The sequence below is a fragment of the Cucurbita pepo genome, chromosome 13 (assembly GCF_057944985.1).
Source record: "Cucurbita pepo subsp. pepo isolate OVF chromosome 13, ASM5794498v1, whole genome shotgun sequence".
NCBI lineage: Eukaryota > Viridiplantae > Streptophyta > Magnoliopsida > Cucurbitales > Cucurbitaceae > Cucurbita > Cucurbita pepo.
In genome coordinates, this window is record NC_141810.1 from 14071098 (window position 1) to 14092479 (window position 21382).

The 21382-nt window shown below is 36.4% G+C and overlaps 3 protein-coding genes across 8 annotated transcripts; all 3 read left to right on the forward strand.

The window, feature by feature from the left end:
• The first annotated feature begins 746 nt into the window (after window positions 1-746).
• On the forward strand, window positions 747-10442 carry LOC111808462 (uncharacterized). Of its 5 annotated transcripts, none has more exons than XR_002817080.2 (15): window positions 748-1403; window positions 2636-2722; window positions 3012-3115; window positions 3248-3298; window positions 4741-4912; window positions 5022-5342; window positions 6665-6868; window positions 7003-7497; window positions 7630-7839; window positions 8255-8443; window positions 8569-8729; window positions 9182-9334; window positions 9436-9517; window positions 9602-10093; window positions 10169-10442. XR_002817080.2 is itself a non-coding variant. In XM_023694447.2 (15 exons), exons 3-15 carry the CDS (start codon window positions 2648-2650, stop codon window positions 9989-9991), a joined length of 2607 nt encoding a protein of 868 aa, XP_023550215.2. In that variant the 5' UTR covers window positions 1264-1403; window positions 2444-2508; window positions 2636-2647; the 3' UTR covers window positions 9992-10442. The 5 variants fall into 5 exon arrangements, 4 of the variants coding, with proteins under 4 accessions (XP_023550213.2, XP_023550214.2, XP_023550215.2 ...); XM_023694447.2 differs by adding an exon at window positions 2444-2508 and having other exon boundaries at window positions 1264-1403; window positions 9602-10442; XM_087116916.1 differs by adding an exon at window positions 2444-2508 and having other exon boundaries at window positions 1264-1403; window positions 2636-2709; window positions 9602-10442.
• Window positions 10443-11425: 983 nt separating this feature from the next.
• LOC111808463 (Transducin/WD40 repeat-like superfamily protein) lies at window positions 11426-17179 on the forward strand. The gene is made up of 9 exons (XM_023694448.2): window positions 11426-11725; window positions 12046-12129; window positions 12904-12969; window positions 13071-13160; window positions 13472-13604; window positions 14243-14361; window positions 14976-15043; window positions 15460-15508; window positions 15940-17179. The coding sequence occupies exons 2-9, from the start codon at window positions 12073-12075 to the stop codon at window positions 16969-16971; spliced, it is 1614 nt and encodes a 537-aa protein (XP_023550216.2). The 5' UTR covers window positions 11426-11725; window positions 12046-12072; the 3' UTR covers window positions 16972-17179.
• A 903-nt stretch (window positions 17180-18082) lies between these two features.
• LOC111808821 (putative phytol kinase 1, chloroplastic) lies at window positions 18083-21375 on the forward strand. 2 transcript variants are annotated; one of them, XM_023695017.2, is made up of 6 exons: window positions 18085-18531; window positions 19624-19691; window positions 19799-19930; window positions 20036-20151; window positions 20229-20343; window positions 21131-21375. In XM_023695017.2, exons 1-6 carry the CDS (start codon window positions 18217-18219, stop codon window positions 21315-21317), a joined length of 933 nt encoding a protein of 310 aa, XP_023550785.2. In that variant the 5' UTR covers window positions 18085-18216; the 3' UTR covers window positions 21318-21375. The 2 variants fall into 2 exon arrangements, with proteins under 2 accessions (XP_086985667.1, XP_023550785.2); XM_087129541.1 differs by lacking the exon at window positions 19624-19691 and having other exon boundaries at window positions 18083-18531; window positions 19794-19930.
• Window positions 21376-21382: the final 7 nt, after the last annotated feature.

A 21382-nucleotide genomic window follows, 5' to 3' on the forward strand; every position in this document is an offset into this window, starting at 1 on the left:
AACTTCACGGTTTTAAAGCATATCTATTACGGAGAGGTTTCCACACCCTTACAAGAAATGTGGAACCCTCTCCAACTTCTCCGTATACGCGTTTTAAAACTGTAATGTGATGTCCCACATTGGTTGGGAGGAGAACAAACCACCAAAATGGTGTGGAGACCTTCTCCTAGCAAACGAGTTTTAAAACCTTGAGGGGATGCTCGAAAGAGAAAGCCCAAAAATGACAATATCTGCTAGCGGTGGGCCTGGGTCGTTACAAATGGTATCAGAGCCAGACAACAGACGATGTGCCAGTCTTCTCACTGTTCCCCAAAAGGGGTAGACACGAGGCGGTGTGCCAGTAAGGACGCTAGGCCCCAAATGGGAGTGGATTTGGGGTCGATCCCACATCGATTAAAGGAAGAAAAGAGTGCCAGCGAGGACGCTGGGCCCCGAAGGGAGGTGTATTGTGATGTCCCACATTGGTTGGGAGGAGAACAAACCACCAAAACGATGTGGAAACCTTCTCCTAGCAGACGCGTCTTAAAGCCTTGAGGAGAAGTCCGAAAGGGTAAGCCCAAAGAGGACAATATCTACTAGCGGTGGATCTAGGTCGTTACATGTGAGACTAATGACGATATGTACAGGTAAATTATGATCAGTCGCAGTAAAATAATTTAAAAAATAAAAGAATATTTTAAGGGCTTAGGAAAATATGATTTTAAAGAAAGTAATTTATTTTTTATTATTATTTTGTGGAAAATTAGCCGACTTGGAATATGTTGTTTCGTGTGATTTCTTCTTGGAAATGAAGCCATGAAATGGCAGTGAGGGCAATTCACATCTGAGTTTCACAAAATCTCATCTGCCATTCGTCATTTCTTCTCGTCAATCCATGCTAAACCGTTTTCCATTACGTTCTGCGAGGTAAATCAGAGCATAGAATCATCTGAATGAAACGAAGTTCATCTTCAGAGATTGATGATAATGGGAGTGGAAATGCCGTCCCCGTTACTCACTCGATTCGTGATCGTTTTCCTATCAAGCGGAATTCCGGTCACTTCCGTTTGCGAGCCAAGGACTCATTGGATCATGCAGCCTGTCGTTCCCGATCTCATCAGTGTCGGATCAATCGCAAGGGATTGTTCTGGTGGCTTCCGGCTAGAGGGCAAACGCTTTTCTACTCTGTTGTCGTTTTCGCGGTATTCGGATTTGTTACCGGGACTATGTTGTTGCAGAACTCGATTAGCTTGACGTCTCGCTCTGGAAGTGAAAAGGAGCGGTGGCTTATGGAGCGTATTAAGTTTGGGAGCTCGCTGAAGTTTGTGCCAGGGAGGATTTCCAGGAGGCTGGTGGAAGGTGATGGCCTCGACGAGGTGCGGAAGGAGGATCGCCATGGCGTTCGTGCACCGAGACTTGCTCTAGTGAGTTCTTCCAGAGTTTTTGTTTTGTTTTTTCATTTATTCATATTGGAAACTACTTGCGTTCAAGTTACTGATTGCCAGTACTTAGCTTATGCCACTTATTTGATTGCGTTTCTTATTGACAATGTGCATAAACACTCAAAGTCCCATGAATGGAAGATTTATTAAAGCCAGTTTGGGAGTTAGTGCTGTAGATTCCTATCAGCTGGAACCTTCCATCCCCGCCCCCCTTCCCTATCCCGAAACGATAAGCGAACTCCGATGTCATGTTTATTTGTATGAATCCACAGCAATTATGTGAAGTAGATTAGCTAAGGACCATTTATTTGGATTCTGTATCACCACCCAAAGGTACTGATATAGTTACCCTTCTTTAACTTAGGTTCATAATTACTATCCACTTGGAGGATATCCTCAAATTCTACAGATCTTTGTACTTTGTGACAAACGAATTTTATGAAAACATTGAAAGGATAAATCTTATTGTTCATGGAGGCTAGTTACAGTTCAGGAATGCCTATAGTTGTAATAACACTACAGTTTTCACAGTGCTTTGGATTATCAAATGATGTTTGTATCCAAAAGCTTCGAGTTATTTTCTAAAAATAAGAAATGAGGTTCGCCAGACAGTTTACATGAATGGAGGCCAACGTTTGGAACTTGAGTTTTTTTTGAAAAAAGGATCCCAAATTTGGTAAGCATAAGAGGGTTTAAGAAGACAAGCTGAGGAGGAGACGAAAAGCTTCGAGCAACATTTCGCCTTATAATATCTCTATTGCCCAATACTTTTTTTATTTTTATTAAAAAAAAAAAAAAATCACCGACTGGTACTGATTCTTCAATGAAATTTAGTCTTGAATTTTATACTCGTTCATGTTTAATTATATCAACATGATCATTTCTATCAATCTGTGATGTATTTAGAATTTTAGTCCGTGTGGTAGAGACTAGCACATGGTCTCTTTCTTGTGTTCTTTCTGTTCAATAATTGGGTTCCTATGACTATGATTAATTATCAACTTGCCTGTCACCAAGTTCAGATTGAAAAGCATATCCATGTAATGGTGATAGCCAAGTGATGAGCTCAGATAAGATAACATAAAAGGTCGGTTTATATATATGGCTTCCCATTTTACTCTGGATTGCATAAGAACAGTATCTGGATCTGAATTCATAGAGGGATTAAGTCAAATACCAATTTTATTTTTCCTAATATTTTTCACCTATACCAGATCTTAGGAAGCATGGAGAACGATCCACAATCATTAATGTTGGTTACTGTGATGAAGAACGTACAAAAACTTGGGTATGTACTTGAGGTGAGTCGTTGAGTTTTTTTTTTTTTTTTTTTTTTTGGGTGATTTATATTTAAAAAATATATTTTTTTGGGATTTTTATCTCACATGTACGATAGTAGAAGATGAAGAGTTGCCTTCTTTTGTCCATTGTAGCGGTGCTATGTTTCCATTTCCAGTTCATGTGGCGTATGAATTTTTTTTTGTAGATTTATGTACTTGTTTATGATTGGGTTCTCTTACAAATTTAAAGATGTTTGAACTTCTAGTTACAATTATTTCTTTTGGATCCTCACGAAGGTGTATCTGACAGATTTTTTCCGTAGAGAGTGGAAGTAAACATTCAATGTGGAGACAGATAGGTGTCCAGCTTTCAATAATAAGTCCAGAGCATTATGGTCATGTTGACTGGTCAATGTACATGCTTCCTTTTTGTTCGTTAAACAGTTTTGTCACCATTTTATTTTCTGTTCTGTGGTTATTTTTTTCCTTTGTCTTTAATTCTCTGGGACTACTTTCGAATGATTCTGTTTTAATTTTTCTTTCCAGATATGATGGTATTATTGCTGACTCCTTGGAAGCAGAGAGAGCAATTGCAAGGTTTTTTTTCTTTTCTTTTTCTCCATGGCATAAACTACCTTGTGGAGTCGTTAATCATGTAATCTTTGTCTATACTTGCAATGTGGTAACTGGTTCTTGGTCTAACGGTATTTGTGATGTGCTTCATGAACTTAGTTGCAATAGGCATGACTACAGAATATGGGCACACAACTAGTGCAACTTTTATTTTTTTATTTTTTTTTATTATAAACTATTATAGTTGGAATTGTGTCCATCTCTTCCTTTTTAGATTTTGTGTTAGTTTTTAGATAATAGATATTAAGAACACGTCCTAATTGCTTTTGATCAACCGGAAATTCGTTGATGTTTAAGCATGGGATTCTGTTAGACTCATGTTCATTGGTACATAGCTTATTGGAGATTTAACATGCTAAATGTGAATTGAGAGGGTTTTATAATACATTGTTTCATTTTAAAGTGTAACCTTTAAGCTCCCAGAGCTGGGCTATTGGTCTAGATATCAAGGCAACATATTTCATTTTAAAAGTGAAATCTTTTAGCTTCAAGGTTTGGGCAATTAATATATATTAAGTGGAGCCGTATAGATTGTTGTAGAGGCACGTTTATAGAAATGCGAAATAGGTGGCAAACCTGTGCATGACTCAACTAGTTAAAATATTATATTTCTCATAGAGGTTAGATTGTTTAATCCACTCCAACATTGTTGGACTCAAAAAGAAAAAATTTAAATAAGTGAAATTGTCCAACAAAAAAAAAAATTTAAATAAGTGAAATCGGTGGCTTATAAAGATTGAGTGTACTATAAGTAAATTATTTTTTCACAAGTGAAATAACAATTGAAGATGTTGTAAACCACAAGTTTCTCTAAGAGGGAAATTCAACTGTCAAAATGTAATTTCAAATATGTTTTCGTTGGGATATTGTTATGAAAACAAAAGGCAACTTATAAACTTAACTACCGAGTACTGTGAGTTAGTTTGATTGGAAGAGCTATCTTATAGAGAAGTTATGAAAGCTGACCTGCAAAAAAAAAAAAAAAAAAGTTAACTTACTGTCTGTCAATATATTTCTACATTTAAGAAATGATAAAAAATAAACTAACAAAATTGTTAAAAAATAAATTAGCCATGATCAGTGTTCCTGATTCTAATAAGAGCCCAACCCACAATAAACAGTGCCTGTTTTTTAAGGAACATTATGTATGGAGATTCCAATGGTTCTGATTTTAGTGGGAGGAATTGGTAATAGTTTCAAAGAAACAAGACGTTTAGCTTACATGTGAGCTTGAAACTTGTAAAAGAAACTGCGATTAAAAGGTAAGTTCATTGGTTTGCTTGTGCAGATAACAATGTCTCGGGTTCTATTGTTTCACGTGCTTAAAAGCATATGATAATCATGTAACATATCGTTTTAGTTTGAGAATTGAGATACTATGATTAGTGAGGTTTATATTTCTGCAGCCTTATGCAGGAACCTTTTTGTTCATTACCACTCATATGGATTGTTCGAGAAGATACCCTAGCCAACCGCTTGCCAATGTATGAAGAAAGGGGCTGGAAACGTCTTATTTCACATTGGAATAGTTCTTTCAGAAGGGCTAATGTTGTCGTGTTCCTTGACTTTGCCCTCCCAGTAATTCGTCTTCATCTCTATTTTTTATTGGACGCTGTGGTTATTTATAGTAAGTCTTGTGTTTCACATTCAACACTCTTATGCCTTTGCCACTTTCTTACCATATCAGATGTTGTATAGCATTTTGGACAATGGAAACTTCCATGTGATTCCTGGATCCCCAGCAGATGTTTATGCTGCAGAAAACTACAAAAATGCTCACTCCAAAAGTCAGTTAAGAGAGAAAAATGGATTTGATGAAAATGATATACTGGTTCTCGTCGTTGGAAGTTTGTTCTTCCCAAATGAGCTGTCGTGGGACTATGCTGTGGCTATGCATAGCATTGGACCTCTACTCAAAATATATGCAAAGAGGAAGGAAGTAGGAGGATCATTTAAATTTGTTTTCCTATGTTGTAATTCAACCGATGGGTCCCATGATGCTTTAAAGGTATTTAATCTCTTTTGCACTTTGAACTTACAATTTTATTGATTTATTTGTCATCACTTAGGGGCTTGAAACACTTTTACTTAGTTCATGTATCATATGGGCGCATTGTGCCTTTGCTTCAAGTGTGTGAAAGGATATCCAAGTTGTATACTGATGTGGAGATTGAAGGGAATACTGTCTAGTTCCAACTTTTATGATGTATAGTTTATCTGAAATTTCTAACTTGATTCTTCTCTGACCATTGGATGATTCATCGCCACTTACATCCTATACTGAAAGCACATGAAGATTGTTTATAAAGGTTATGCTTGTGGGTTGTTTCTTCATTTCCTTTTTATGGTCTTTAACATCTTGTGGTGGGGAGAAAAGGAACAAAATAGAGGCATGTAAAATTATGAAGAAAAAAAAAGGGAATAGACATGGTTATTGTAATAGCCCAAGCCCACCGCTAGCAGATACTGTCCTCTTTGGGCTTTCCCTTTCGGGCTTCCCCTCAAGGTTTTTAAAACGCATATGCTAGGGAGAGGTTTCCACACCCTTATAAAGGGTGTTTCGTTCTCTTCCCTAACCGATGTGGGATCTCACAATTATATTCTAAAGTTGACAATCGATAGATTTTCCCAATTTTCTTATTGTTCTGGATCCTGGTTGAACAGAATTTGGGTGAATACTGACTTGATGAAGTGTGTAATGGATTTACATATTATTCCGAAGTCTAGCTTTTGGTTTCCTTCAAAATGGTCATGCACCAACTAAACCATGTGAAGCAAGCTTATATTCTAAAGTTTTCATATTATCCTCTTTCTTGTTGTCTAATAATTTTCCAATGATATGTTACCAGTTATTCCAGCATGAAGTTCAATTTGGCCACGTAGATGATCTTTCTTTGCTTCTTTAGGAAGTCAGTCATTTGCTTTCTTTCTTTTTAAACGCTTCACACACTTACCTGGTTTCTCTTATTTTCTTGGGTGTAAAATTATATTGAATTTGCAGGGATTGTTTATTGTTTGATGTAGGATTCTTTTCCTTCTTCATCTTACACTGTTATGCCAATGCTTGTTATTGGCCTCATTATTCCTGATCTCCGTATACTCCTTTTTGGTAACTTTCCTCATTATCATGTACGCTGTTGTTTTACACCTGATTTTTCTCAAAGTAATAATAGTAATAATAATAATACTACTACTAATGAATAAATAAAGGAAGAAGAAGAAAATAAATTATCCTTCCTAATTTCTTTTTACTTCACTCTTGGGATCTGTCTTACGACAAGAGAAAAAGGCGGTGTCTGACAAGGGATCTGTCTTTAAACCTGCCTGCAGGAAATTGCTTCACGTCTAGGACTTCCTGATGGATCTATAACACATTATGGCTTAAATGGAGATGTCAACAATGTACTGATGATGGCTGACATTGTGCTTTATGGATCTTCACAAGAAATTCAGAGTTTTCCTCCTCTACTTATCCGAGCCATGTCCTTTGAAATCCCAATCATGGTGCCTGATTTACCTGCCTTGAGAAATTATGTAAGCTTGTTTGAGATATGCTGCCATGATGTAACTGCACAACTCCTGACATCCCCCCCCCCCCCCCCCCCCCCCCCATCTTTCTCCTTGTGCTGTTTCTTATCTCATGCATTTTCTCTGGTTCTGGTTCTCAGATCGTTGGTGGTGTCCATGGGGTTATCTTCCCAAAACATAATCCGGATGCCTTATTGAGCTCATTCTCACGAATGATATCAGATGGGAAGCTCTCCAGATTTGCACGTGCAATAGCTTCTGCTGGAAAATTGCTTGCTAAGAATATACTTGCATCAGAATGTGTTACTGGTTATGCACGGCTCCTGGAGAATGTTCTGAATTTCCCATCAGATGTTAAGCTTCCAGGTTCTGTTTCCCAGCTTCAACTAGGGTCATGGGAATGGAATTTGTTCAGGAAGGAAATGGTGCAGATAATTGACAAAAATGCAGATAATGAAGGGAGGATTGCAGCATTAAGTAAATCCAGTGTTATTTTTTCTCTTGAAGCACAATTTACCAGTTTTTCTGAGACTGAAAATGGGACTATGGCGCAAGATGTTCCAACTTCGCAAGACTGGGGTATTTTGGAGGAAATAGAAAATGCTGCAGAGTATGGAACTGTTGAAATGGAAGAGGTATACTGTGGAACCCTTCTTGAAATTGGATCACACTCTCTAACCATTTCCTTATCCTGTTTCTGAACTTCCTTTCTCACCTATCCTTCTTGAATAGACAGCTAAATGTAGAATCGTCTTCCCTTTCTGTAGTTTCAAGAAAGAATGGAGCGAGATCTTGGTACATGGAATCAAATATATCGAAATACCCGGAAATCAGAACAACTCAAGTTTGAAGCAAATGAATGGGATGAAGGCAAGCTTGAAAGGATAGGACAGACTGTAACCATTTATGAGATATACAGTGGTCCTGGAGCTTGGCCATTCATGCACCATGGTTCTTTGTACCGTGGACTAAGTCTTGTGCGCTCCATTTATTCTTTGTTTTATCGACACTTTCCATTTACTTCTACTTGTTTCTGTTTTCTTAGTCAATTGCGTAAGAATCAGTTTCACTCATCTATTTTTTTTAGACCTGCTCCTAACTGTTTTATTTCTAAGCCCGAATTCTGTTGGAAATTCATGCTTGAAGCTATTTCATTTAGTTTGAAGTTGTACTCATTTGATGCTTAGGGTTTAGGGCTTAGCTCTTGAAATTTTCCTTGAAAGTTTCTGAAACTGTGTGGAATGAGTTCCTTCTTTTCCCTTTCTCTTGGATCTTCTTTTTCACTGTTCTATTCCAATAATTGAGTTTCGTTCACTTCTTAAGGGCACCCTAAGCAAGTTTTGATCTTGTTGTGTTTGAGTTTGTAAAGAATTTATCTTAAACTTTATGCAGTCCACAAGAGCACTGAGGTTAAGATCTGATGATGTCAATGCTGTTGGACGGCTTCCTCTCCTGAATGACTCTTACTATCTGGACATTCTCTGCGAGATTGGAGGAATGTTTGCCATTGCAGATAAGATCGATAACATTCATAAGAGACCTTGGATTGGGTTTCAATCGTGGCGGGCTTCTGGAAGAAAGGTATTGATATACTGGTTGACTATTACAAAGTATAAAGTTTGCTGAAGTGTCCCCCTCCCGTTCCTTGGGTGGATAGGGTGTCGTACAGAACTACAATTATCAGTCAAGCTTTTATCTTTAAACAGGTTTCCTTACGCACACAAGCTGAAAATGTTTTGGAAGGCAATATAAGGGACAATCCTAAAGGAGATGTTATATACTTCTGGGCACACTTGCAAGTGAATCGTGGAAGCACTTCTCCTACTTTCTGGTCACTGTGCGATATCTTGAACGGTGGTCACTGCAGGTAATTTACATATCTCATATGAAAAACATGTAATCTAAATCAAGTTTGGATGAATGCTCTGTGCTGGGATGACATCATTTGATTGTATTTTACTTGTACATATTTACTTCTCTAGTGCATTTGATTTTTTTGAGCCAGGAAACTGCAAACAATGATTCATAATCCCTTGTTCCTACACATATGAGACATCTTGATTTTCTGGGTGTCATTTGGGAAAGATGTTAAAATCGTATACGAAGAACTGATGCCTGTGTCAATGTCCGTTGTGGATGTGCATACCTTCATAAATGACCTGAAATTATATAGTAAATGTATATAAAATATGCTGAGAATGCACTAATGTTCGGTTTTATTTGTTTATTTATATTTTATGAACATTTGAGATTGAGTGGGCTTGACCCTTATTATAGTTGAGAAATAGCTATAGCTCAGTCTACTCCAAATGATTGCAGAGCCACCTTCGAGAACACCTTTCGCAAGATGTTCGGGTTGTCATCAAATGTGGGAGCTCTTCCCCCTATGCCAGAAGATGGTGGTCGCTGGTCTTCCCTCCATAGTTGGGTGATGCCAACCCCTTCCTTCCTCGAGTTCATCATGTTTTCCAGGTGATTAGTAGCAAGTTTCCTGGAGTTCATAACCCACCCATATACAGTTATTTTCCTCCATTATTTGGTCGTTGTTTTAATGTAAAGGAGGCAATCTACAGGATGTTCGCCCATTACCTTGATGCTCTGAATAGAAACCAGAGTCAGCCAAATGGATGTTTGTTGGGTTCGTCATATCTTGAGGTAAGGATTTGAATCAAATCCATTTCCTTCCCTACAATTCTCTCTCTTTCTCTCTCAACTCCTGCTAGTTTATATGATGAACAGAAGAAACACTGTTACTGTCGGATATTGGAAATCCTAGTCAATGTCTGGGCTTACCACAGTGGGCGGAGAATGGTTTACATCAACCCTCAATCTGGTTTCCACGAAGAACAGCATCCAGTTGAACAACGCATGAGATTCATGTGGGCAAGATACTTCAACTTCACGTTGTTGAAGAGCATGGATGAAGATCTAGCAGAAGCTACTGACGACGAAGGCAGCAAAGACAAAATGGGGTTATGGCCATTAACAGGTGAAGTTCATTGGAAAGGAATTTACGAAAGAGAGAGAGAAGAAAAGTACAGACTGAAGATGGAGAAGAAGAGAACCACAAAAGTAAAACTAATTGAGCGGATAAAATTTGGATACAAGCAAAAATCACTTGGAGGATGAGATTTAGAACTCTGAGCCATTCAGAAAGTGGTAGAACAGAAGAGATGGAAAAGAAAGACTCTCCTCCTCCTCCTCCTCCTCCTCCTCCTATGACAACATTTGGTACGTAGTAAAAGGAATTTGAGTTCTTTCTGAATTATAATACTCACACTCTACAGAGCAATATGTTTGTTCCAGGCAACAGAATTGAGGGAAGGCACAAAAAGGTGAAATTGCAGCTCGGTTCTTGGAGAGGCGCATATTAGCAGAGAAGAACATCAGGTTTTTTTTTTTTCTTTTGGTTTTGGGAGAGGTGCTTCAATATTCTTTATGATTCTTTCTTCTATATTCAACATACCTCGTATAGCAACAAGGATATAGGGAAATTCCTTTTGGTATTGTACAACTGAAATATAGCAATTATTAAGGCAATTTTGGTCGCATCTGATAAGAGTAGATGGTTTCATTTTCATGTATTTTCTCTCGGTCTGCAAATTTTGTGAACTTTGTTAGGAATCACAACTCTCCACAATAGTATGATATTGTTTACTGTCGTCATTCCTAACAAATTTTGTACATAGTATCAATAAATTTGCCCATATCTCCTCCTATTGTAGCTTTGGAGGTCTCGTCTTGTAAGTTGTAGTCTAGACTCTTTATTTATTTTTTATTTTTGTTAAGATTAAAATATTGACAATAGGGTTTGAATCGAGTTGTTTTATTTTTTAATTTGAATGTTAAACCACAATTACAAAGGTAAGATTTAAATCTATGAATTTTTTGTTCGTTTTTAGTTTGGTTTTGTCCGGCCCTTTTTAATTAATTTATTGTAGATTTTTTTTTATGTCGTGACATTTTTTTAGTATATGAAATTCGTTATTATTGTTTAATGGAACTTAATTTTTATCGAACTAAATTTAAGATTTATTGAAAGTCCGTGTTACTGAAATTATAGGACAGGTTGAGAGATTTTTTTTTGTTTGTTTGTAATGTATTTATTATTATTTTAATTTTAAAAATTGGTGTGAATTATTTGTAATATTTGATTAAAATGAAACATTTCTAAAGGTCGAGATTTGATTGTTTAATTTTGAAATTTAATGATAAATTTCAAAAATATAATTGAACTTTTTTTTCCGACCAAACACAATATTTCGATAGGGAATAATTTATAATTCCTAAATTTGAAAAAGATAGAAATGATAAAAAAAAAAAAAAAATTATTATTTGCGTATTTTGAATAAATGATATGAAAACAACTATTTAACCATTGTTTTCTTTTAAATTATTTATAAATTAATAGTCTAAACATTTTTCTTTAGAAAAAAAAAAAAAAAAAAAACTAACCAGTAACAAAAACTATATGATTTATTTATTTTGAAAGGTGGAGTAAAATTACATCTTTAGCCCCACCTTCTTTAATATATATATTTTTTATTATATGTTATGTTATAAAAACGAAAAGAAAAAGAAATAAACCTAATCGAACCAGTGCAGACTCCGTCTTTTTTTCCCTCGCTTTTGCATTCTTCTTACCCTTCCACCGCTGCAGCAGCCGCACTGCGGATTCCCGCCGGCACGCTCCACCGTCGCTTCTCTTTCTCCTCTTATTATATCACTTCTGCTGCAACCTCGTCTTCTTCTGCAGCCCGCATTCTACCTGAAACATACTCTATTCGTTACTTCAAGCGCGCAGGATCGAGAACGGCGCAATCGATTTAGTACTTTTAAACTCCGCCTTGGTGCTCTAACTAGGTATTGACGCTTTCTGATAATCATGAAAGTTTATAGTTTGTTGTTTCTTTCCCGCTCGCATGGAGAATGACAGTTCGTGGAGGTCTGCTTTCCGTCGTGGCATATCAGTTGTTTTACTTGATTTTTCTCGTTTATTGCGTCCTCTGTTATTTGCCTCGGTAAAAGTAACGACGTGGGGAAAGCTTCGTATACATTGTTGATTTTTCGTATCCTGAAAAAAATCCGAGTGTTGGTGGAACTTGGTTGTGCCTCTTTTGAAGCGTCGTATATATATAATCCATGGTTTTTCTCATGTTGTTCATTTATCTGAATACGTGCAGTTTTCGAAGACGTTGTTAACTAGCTAAATGGAGGAAGAACTAGGAAATCCGGTTGCTGAAAGGATCCTTCCTCCGACCGAACAGGTGCTATATATATACTTTGTGTATACACGTCCTTCCCATAGGTCGTATTTATTTAGTAATGCGCTTCTTATGGAGCCTTATGCATAGAGAACTTCATGAGCTGACCGGCAAATTTTTGTTTGATAAATGATTACAATTAAGTCATGATTTTCTTGATTTGTTCGCATCTGTTTTTACTATATCGTTTGTATGTAGGCTGCCTCGGGCCTTACTAACTCCTTTGGACAATTATACAACTCCACAGCATTTGACATTTAGAAACTTGTAGAATATTTAATTTCTTAGCTGTGGGGGACACCATGACTTATGATTTTATTCCATAAAAGTAACAGTTTTTCTTAGAATATAATTGAAGAGACATCAATAGGAATCAAACTCATGATCTTGAAGGCATGTAGTATACAAATTGGCCTTTTGACCATTGGGCCACCCTAGAGTGTTTAACTTTATATCATCTAGTATACAAATTGCCATTTCTAATGATTGAATTCCAAATATGTGGAGAAAATCCGTCCTATGAGTTTTTCAAGGTCCTTTCAAAAAGTATGGCGACACATAATTTTGTCCATGAATGGATTACTATGATTTGGAATGTGATTGATGTGAAGTACTACTAGCTTGGGTGTGTTTAAACTTATATCAACCTTGTGTCTCGGTTGTCAACGCATTTCAAATGAATTTTTGTTTTATATCCCACTTTCTTGTTATTTTCTCCATCTCAACTTTGAACTTCTAGGTGATGTTTTCTCATGTCAGTCACATACTTCTATGCAGGAGGTATTAAATGAGGAAGACGTGAAGATTAAAAAGTATCTACGAGGAGAAGGTGCTAATCTAGAGGTATGGATATGGGCTTTATGCACTACATTTTTCTATTTGTATTTTCTTATCCCCCTTTTAAATCTTCGTTATAATGTTTGATGCTGAATGTCTCTTTCTAGGTTCTGAAAGATAAAAAGTTGAAGGGTCAACTTTCTGTCATAGAAGATTTATATGGGAAATCTGCTAAAGCTGCTGCCAAGGTCGAGAAGGTAAATTCTCATTCTTTAAATCTCTTAAATTATGTGTCTCCAATCAGCATAAATACAAGAGGTATCCCATGAAGAGGTGACCCTTAAAGCTAAATGACCACATCTGTTCCCTCCCTTGTCAAACCACAAGCTCTTCAGGATGCACTTGATAGCATTAGACAAGAGAATTTGTTTCTATGAAATGAGCTCAAAGATTTTATTTAATGATCGAAGTTCAACTAGACTTCACATTTCCCTCCTTTTATTTGAATTTTTTCCATTGCACTTGAACTTTTTTCCTTTGATTTATTAATTTTTTATTTTATTTTTAGTGGCTTATGCCAAGTGAAGGAGGCTACTTGGAGGCTGAAGGATTGGAGAAGACATGGAGAATTAGACAAGAAACAATTTCTCAAGAAGTAGATATCTTAAGTAGAAGAAATCAACATGATATTATTTTACCAGGTTACTCTTATAGCCATTGTGCATTCTTTGTCATACCTGGTACCATTTTCCTTGAAACCATTATTATAATATTTGTTCCCTTTTATTTGCTTGTGTTTCTTCTTCTCATTGTTGGCCCTTGACTTCTATTGCCTAGCCAACATGTTTGTACTCTGTGACGTTGTAAATTTTGGCTTAGGTTATGTTGCAAGCAATGTGGTTTTCATGATATGTAGAAATTATTTCAATTTTCTGGTTGCCAGATTTTTAACTACATTGAGATGTACTCTTCTTTGAGATTTATGTAATGGAGACTTCTATTTGCCATCAGGTCTTATTTTTTGTTATTCTTTTCCAAGTGTTCTCTAGAAGACGGCTGATCTTTCATGTTGTAACATAACTTCAATATTTCCTTTCGCACTTTGTCATTTTATGTGATCGAAATGGCCCCAAAATGCACATCTTGTCATTTTTGTACCCCTTAAGTTTGTGCTTGGCTTTCCTCTCTCTCTCTTCTATGCAATTAGTTTCTTCAATATATATATATATATATATATATATATATATATATATATATATAATTCTCATTCTAGGGAAGTTCCATTCATAATTTGCCTTAAATTTCAGCATTAATTTTTATATTGAATTCATATGTGCAGCTCTTGGACCATATTCTCTCGACTATACTTTAAACGGTAGATACATGGCCATTGCCGGACGTAAGGGTCACCTGGCCCTTGTAGATATGAAGGACCTCAATTTAATTAAAGAGTTTCAGGTATATGGTGATCACCCTTATTAGATTAAGTTGATTTGATAAGAATTTATATAAAAAAGAGATTTTAATCAATGCTAGAATAAGAAGTGAATTGACAAATTTTACCATAAGTTGGATGTAAAATTGTTCTGGATTAAATAATATTATTATTCATGGTTGACACTCATATTTACCAGGTGCTAATGTAGACAATTTTTTAATTTTGACTTGAATTGATTGTTCTGCATGCTTCTGTTGACATTTGTGACGTAAATGTTTGTGAACTTGATGTTGGGGTACATGGAAGTCTTAATGCAGGAAGTGACGTAAAGAATGATTGCATGATTTGTGATTATTTGAACTGAACTTCATTCTATGCCTTACATTCCTTTTGCAAAATAATTGTGCTGCATCTGTTGCTCCAATTATAGTTCTTGAGAAGTGGATACAAATATTGAATATGGTAGATGACAAGACTACTTAATGCAATGATAGAGAACCATGTATAATGAGCATGAGGATTTGATATATGATGGTCACTAAACTAAAATTTTATAGTCATTTCATATTATTACTAATTAGAGTTATTCTAGAACATGAGTTTATAGTCATTGCTCACAGTCAACTGTTTTCAGGTTAAGGAAACTGTTCGTGATGTGGTCTTCTTGCACAATGAGCTGTTCTTTGCTGCTGCGCAAAAAAAGTACGCGTTCTTTTTTCTCTTTCTTGATTGTTGATTGCTGGTTCGTACATGTCTATTTATTAGATGGTTTCTGTATTTTTTTTAAGACAATAATTAGCTCCTTATTTTTGCACAATTGGATGCTTAAATGGAGGCATTTCATTTACTACAAGAAATTTACGATTCTGGATTTATTGTAGAATCTATCTGATGATTACCCCCTCCTCCTACCCCCTAACTCTCCCAAAGGAAAAGGAAAACTCTTCCTGATATTAGGGCTTTGAATCAAATCTTCATGCTTATATCCAGATATTAGCCCTTTAAGTCAATTCATCATACTTACATCCAGATTATGCAATTTCACGCTCTACACCATTGTGATGTTTTGTTTCAAAAAAGTATTGATAAAATAATTTGAGTATTTTGAAATTTAACAGGTATCCGTACATTTATAATCGGGATGGCACAGAGCTTCATTGCCTTAAGGTTAGTATATACTACTATTTGAGTGATCTTCTTTACGTCTATATTTCTCATTCTGGCAGTTAGTTTGAATTCATGGAATACTGTTCGCAGTTTTCCCTTAAAGTGTAGTTTATATGTTTGATGCTGTTTGAACTTCAATACATTGACGGAGAACTCTTAAATTCAAATGAGTCTGATTCATGTCTTCATTGAGTTATCATAGCATGCTCAATGTTGTAGACCAATATGTATAGGGACCATTATGTCTGACCTTTGATAATTAGTTGAATCTTCTTTTAATTCATTTAGTGTATTATGTTGATATTAAAAGTGTTTCAATTCTACAACCGTAAATACCCTGTAGGGGAGAGGTGTCTTTGTTCGTTCTCTAAAGCACATATTATCATGTGTAAATTGAACTGACCAAAGAATTCTAAAAAAAAATGTTTTAGGAGCATGGATCAGTCTTGAGGCTTCAATTTCTGAAAAATCACTTCCTTTTGGCATCCATAAACAAGTTTGGACAGCTTCACTATCAAGATGTAACAACAGGTAGCATGGCCGGTGTCTTCCGTACCGGGTTAGGCCGTACCGATGTGATGCAGGTAAACCCATTCAATGGGGTTATAGCAACTGGACATTCAGGTGGTTCAGTTGTGATGTGGAAGCCTACAAGCTCTTCTCCTCTTGTAAAGATGCTTTGTCATCAAGGCCCTGTGTCAGCACTCGCGTTCCACCCGAATGGCCATCTCATGGCTACATCGGGTTGCGAGCGGAAAATTAAGCTCTGGGACTTGAGGAAGTTTGAGGTGCTTCAGACTCTACCTGGGCATGCCAAGACATTAGACTTCAGCCAGAAAGGGCTACTTGCTTGTGGCACAGGGTCGTATGTACAGATTCTGGGTGATTTAGCTGGATCTCAGAACTACACAAGGTATATGTCCCACTCAATGGTGAAAGGCTACCAAATAGGAAAGATACTGTTTAGACCTTATGAAGATGTTTTAGGCATAGGTCACTCAATGGGTTGGTCTAGCATCCTCATTCCAGGATCCGGTGAACCCAACTTCGATACTTGGGTAGCAAACCCCTTCGAGACATCGAAACAGCGTAGAGAAAAGGAGGTTCGATCTCTTCTCGACAAGCTTCCTCCCGAGACAATTGCTCTCAACCCCTCGAAAATTGGTACGGTTATGGCCATAAAGAAGAAAGAAAAGAAGACAAAGAAGGAAAGAGAAGCTGAAGAGGAGTCTGCAATTGATGCTGCAAAGAGCATCACCATGAAGAAGAAAACAAAGGGAAGGAATAAGCCAACCAAGAGAGAAAAGAAGAAACGCGAAATTATCGACAAGTCCAAAAAGCCTTTCCTTCAAGAACAGATCAAGGAAGAAGAAGAGTTGTCTCGAAAGAGACCGAGGTCGGGTGATGAGGTCGAACTTCCCAAGTCCTTACAGAGATTCGCTCGTAAGAAAACTGCAACCTGATCATAACTTTTACATTCATCATAGTTTTGTAGTCTATCTAATCTATAGATTATTATTATTGAGCATTGTTGTTCATAAATTTTGTTTGTTTCATTAAGAAAAAAAAAAAAAGTGGGCAAGAAGGTTTGATTTCCATTGTAGTGTTTGCTTGCTTCAATTACACAAGCATGCACATTAATTTAGTGTTGCTGGATATCTTTATTTCCAATTTGGATCAGAATCAGATAATATTTGCCTTCTATAATTGATTTTTTTTTTTTTTTTTTACTAATATTTTAATTTTTTTTTCTAGAAGATTAATATTAAATAGCTGAAGTAAAAAACTTCATATAGGTTCAGGTCTTCAATAGGTTAATTTCCTGCTTTATTGCCCTTTTATCAAGTTAATACCAATTATTTAGGTGAAATTTTTATTTTTTGCTTTTAAATTTATCATTATGTATTTATTTATTTTTACACTAAATTTTAATCGTAACTTCTTCGAACAATATATAAACGATGTTAGACGAACACGACTCTCCACAATGGTATGATATTGTCTACTTTGAGCATAAGCTCTCATGCTTGCTTTTGGCTTTCCAAAAGGCCTTGTTCCAATGGAGATGGAGAGAGTATTTCTAGATTAAAAACTCATGAACACCTCCCCTCGAACAAAGTGCGTCATTTCTGGATTAAAAACTCATGATCATTCCCTAAATTAACCGATGTGGGACTTTTATCATCCAACACCTCCCCTCGAACAAAGTGCCTTCGAGGAGGTTTGACACCAACGAAGATTTTTAGTGGCTTTGAATGCTTGGTGATAAGATTGTAAAGAAAAAATAAATGGTTTGGAAATATTCGAGTATAGCTATTATATGTCGATGAACTGAATAATGTTATATATATTAGATTATATGAGCTATATGTAGATATTTTAAAAAAATTTAAATAAAAATATGAGAAATGTAAAAATTGGACCCAAAAAAGATTTAAATGTAATTTAATTGTCAATTAAGTTTGAAAATATAAGTTAAAGAAATAAATAAATAAATAAAATGAGTCAATTTTTTTAATTATCTCTCATTATATAGAATATTGTGAACCGTATATTTCTTTCTTAAACCGGTCTCCTTTGGTCCGGCGTGTAGTCATTGTTTTCAACGAGTGTTATTCTTTTTAATTATATAATTTATAATAGAATAAATTTTCATTTGCCGTTCCATTTCAGTGGCTGCCTTGCTGTTTGGCCGTGGAATTTCCACCATGGCCCTCTTGGCTCTTAGCCGCTCTGATTGTCTTCTCCGCCGCTGCCGCCATGACCGGATTACGACCACCACCGTCGCTTCTTCGTCCGGTGTACAGAGGCAACCTCGGATTCTAATTCTACCTTTCCGAACTTTCCGCTGTACGCCACCAGCATTTCGGATTCCATCTTTGTCCTCTAGCCGCGTTTTGCCTCCACGCGCCGTTTCCGGTGATATTCTGCATGATGCCGGAGCTACGGCGGCTGTTCTCGCCGGCGCCTACTCGCTTGTTCTCGGATTCGACCAACTCACCCAGCGGAATCTGATTCAACAGGTTCGTCGGATTCATTTCCTTCCTTGATCGCACTTGGAACTCATTTTTGTGATAGTATCGAGTTAGTAATATGTGCGCGAGTGGTGATCTGGATACTACGTGCGTATATGATTAATTAGGGAAAACGATATGTGTACATTTTAGTTTGTGCCTTAGAAAGGTTTGTTTCGATTTCCACAAATGGAAGAGCGATGGATTGTAATGAAAAAATGCTTTTCCAGATTTCCTTTCTCGAACTGAAAGTGGAACCAAATTTTCTTGGGAGCTGTTTACTAAATCCGGAAATTTCTAGATGCAGAGTTTAAATTGTAAATTCTGGCAAGATTCTCTACATTGCAAGCTAATCGAAAACCTTGCGCTTCTCGCTTGCTTAGATGAATTAGAGTAGATACGGAAACGTCATATAAGTAGTAAGTAATTCATTGCATTTAGCTAGTAGGAACTATGAACAGAACCTGAATCAGGTAATTTTACAAACATAGTATCAGAATTCCCATTGGCCTTTTTGAAATGTTTTGGAAGCATTACTGCCAAGGTAACTGATTGCCTTTACGTATCTTCCTCTTGGTTTAGGTTTTCTAGGCTTACACTTCGACGTTCTTGGATCTGTCCTGGTCTGTTTAGTTTCCATTAGCATCCTGTTTGTTGGATGAAAGTTCCACATCGGCTAATTTAGAGAATGATCATGGGTTTATAATCAAGGAATACTCTCTTCATTGGTGTGAGACCTTTTGGGGAAGCCCAAAGCAAAGCCATGAGAGCTTCGGCTCAAAGTGGACAATATCATACCATCGTGGAGAGTTGTGTTCATCTAACACTGTTTATTGGGGTAGCTGTGCTCTAGTACTTGTCGATCAGAGAAGTCGATTAGAACAGTGTAGTGTTCAAATAGAAATTTACCACTCTCTCTGCACAGCTAACTTTCTTTTGTTTAAACTTCTTGAACAAGATATCAATTCTTTTATCATACAAATTAGCCGCTCATTAGTTCTGTGGCAGTGGGGGAATATTAGTTTACATGACAGAGGAGGGAAATCTCATAGAAATTATTGTATTCCTTGTTCCTTCTGATGAATAACATCAATGAAACAGAAATTGAGCAGAAAACTTGTCCACATATTGTCCGGATTGCTTTTCATGATGTCTTGGCCTATGTTCAGGTAATCCTAAGTCTCAGATGTTACTCAGCCTCATTGATTTTGCATCCAATTAGTTAAATCTGGGTGTTTCTCAACCACTTTTGTATATCGTTTTGATTCTAGAATAGCACGTCAATGGAAGCTCGATACTTCGCTTCAATAGTTCCGACTGTGAATTGCTTGAGGCTTGTTATCAATGGCCTCTCATTAGCCAAAGATGAAGGACTTTTAAAATCGCTTACTCGGGAAGGAAAACCGGCGTAAAGTTCTATCTCCCACCCTTTCAGAATTCATGAATTCCTTAAATTATATACCTCAACTAGAACCCCTTTAATCAGTTTTGATATATGATCTCAAATCTACAGGGAATTGCTGAGAGGCCCTCTATATTATGTTCTTATACTGATTTTTTCAGCTGTTGTCTTCTGGCGTGAATCTCCAGCTGGTATTATCTCATTGGGAATGATGTGTGGAGGAGATGGTAATTTTCATCATCTTTAGATACCTTCCCAGTTCTAGTACTGTTATAACTGCTAACTCGTGTCGACTTAACTGCAGGTATTGCTGATATAATGGGAAGAAGGTTTGGATCCAAAAGGCTTCCTTATAATCAGAAGAAGAGTTGGGTTGGTAGCATATCAATGTTCATCTTTGGATTTTCTGTCTCCATTGGGTGAGTTCTTTTTGCTTTTCTATATCCACCCAAACTAAAATCCTGTTTGGGGTTCTTTCAAAATAAATTCACTTTCGATTTTACATATTTAGAGATTTGATTAGACATTCTGAACTGATTTTAACTATTTCGAAATCACTGTTAACTATTTCAAATCCACTCTTGAACATGTTTGTAGTTTAACTATTTCAAATCCACTCTCTCGAACAACTCTTGAACATGTTTGTAGTTTAACTATTTCAAATCCACTCTCTCGAACGTGTATGTAATTTAACTATTTTAAATCCACTCTTGAGAACATGTTTGTAGCTTAACTATTTCAAATCCACTCTCTCGAACATGAACATGTATGTGGTTTAACTATTTCAAATCCACTGTCTTGGAACATGTTTGTAGCTTAACTATTTCAAATCCACTGTCTTGGAACATGTTTGTAGCTTAACTATTTCAAATCCACTCTCTCGAACATGTATGTAGTTTAACTATTTTCAAATCCACTCCCTCGAACATGTATGTAGTTTAACTATTTTCAAATCCACTCTCTCGAACATGTATCTAGATTAACTATTTCAAATCCATTCTCTTTGTATGTAGTTTAACTATTTTGAAATCACTCTCGAACATGTATGTAGCTTAACTATTTCAAATCCACTCTCTGGAAACATGTACGTAGTATAACTATTTCAAATCCACTCTCTGGAAACATGTACGTAGTATAACTATTCCAAATCCACTCTCGAAACAAACACGTAGTTTGAGTTTGTAAACGTGGTTGCTATGTGTGTAGAATGCTGTACTATTTCTCAGCTCTTGGATACTTGGAGTTGGATTGGGGAAAAACAGTGCAAAAAGTTGGTTTAGTTTCTGTGGTGGCAACAGTGGTGGAGTCTCTGCCAATTGCAAATGTAGTAGACGATAACATATCAGTACCACTGGTCAGCATGGTAGTAGCCTTTCTCACTTTCAATACTTAAAATCTTATTATGAATTTTAATTATTCAGGAAAATAAAACCAAAATTATTTACCCTTAATTCCAAT

What these genes read in the sequence shown, in the direction of transcription:
- LOC111808462 (XM_023694445.2), top strand. Translation starts at nt 933, where the DNA reads ATGAAACGAAGTTCATCTTCAGAGATTGATGATAATGGGAGTGGAAAT. An exon ending in AACTTGGGTATGTACTTGAG is followed by an intron (nt 2,723 to 3,011) that starts GTGAGTCGTTGA and finishes TGTATCTGACAG; the next exon opens with ATTTTTTCCGTAGAGAGTGG. An exon ending in TACCTGCCTTGAGAAATTAT is followed by an intron (nt 6,869 to 7,002) that starts GTAAGCTTGTTT and finishes TCTGGTTCTCAG; the next exon opens with ATCGTTGGTGGTGTCCATGG.
- LOC111808463 (XM_023694448.2), top strand. Translation starts at nt 12,073, where the DNA reads ATGGAGGAAGAACTAGGAAATCCGGTTGCTGAAAGGATCCTTCCTCCG. An exon ending in ACATGATATTATTTTACCAG is followed by an intron (nt 13,605 to 14,242) that starts GTTACTCTTATA and finishes TCATATGTGCAG; the next exon opens with CTCTTGGACCATATTCTCTC. An exon ending in TTTGCTGCTGCGCAAAAAAA is followed by an intron (nt 15,044 to 15,459) that starts GTACGCGTTCTT and finishes GAAATTTAACAG; the next exon opens with GTATCCGTACATTTATAATC.
- LOC111808821 (XM_023695017.2), top strand. Translation starts at nt 18,217, where the DNA reads ATGGCCCTCTTGGCTCTTAGCCGCTCTGATTGTCTTCTCCGCCGCTGC. An exon ending in ATGTCTTGGCCTATGTTCAG is followed by an intron (nt 19,692 to 19,798) that starts GTAATCCTAAGT and finishes ATTCTAGAATAG; the next exon opens with CACGTCAATGGAAGCTCGAT. An exon ending in AATGATGTGTGGAGGAGATG is followed by an intron (nt 20,152 to 20,228) that starts GTAATTTTCATC and finishes ACTTAACTGCAG; the next exon opens with GTATTGCTGATATAATGGGA.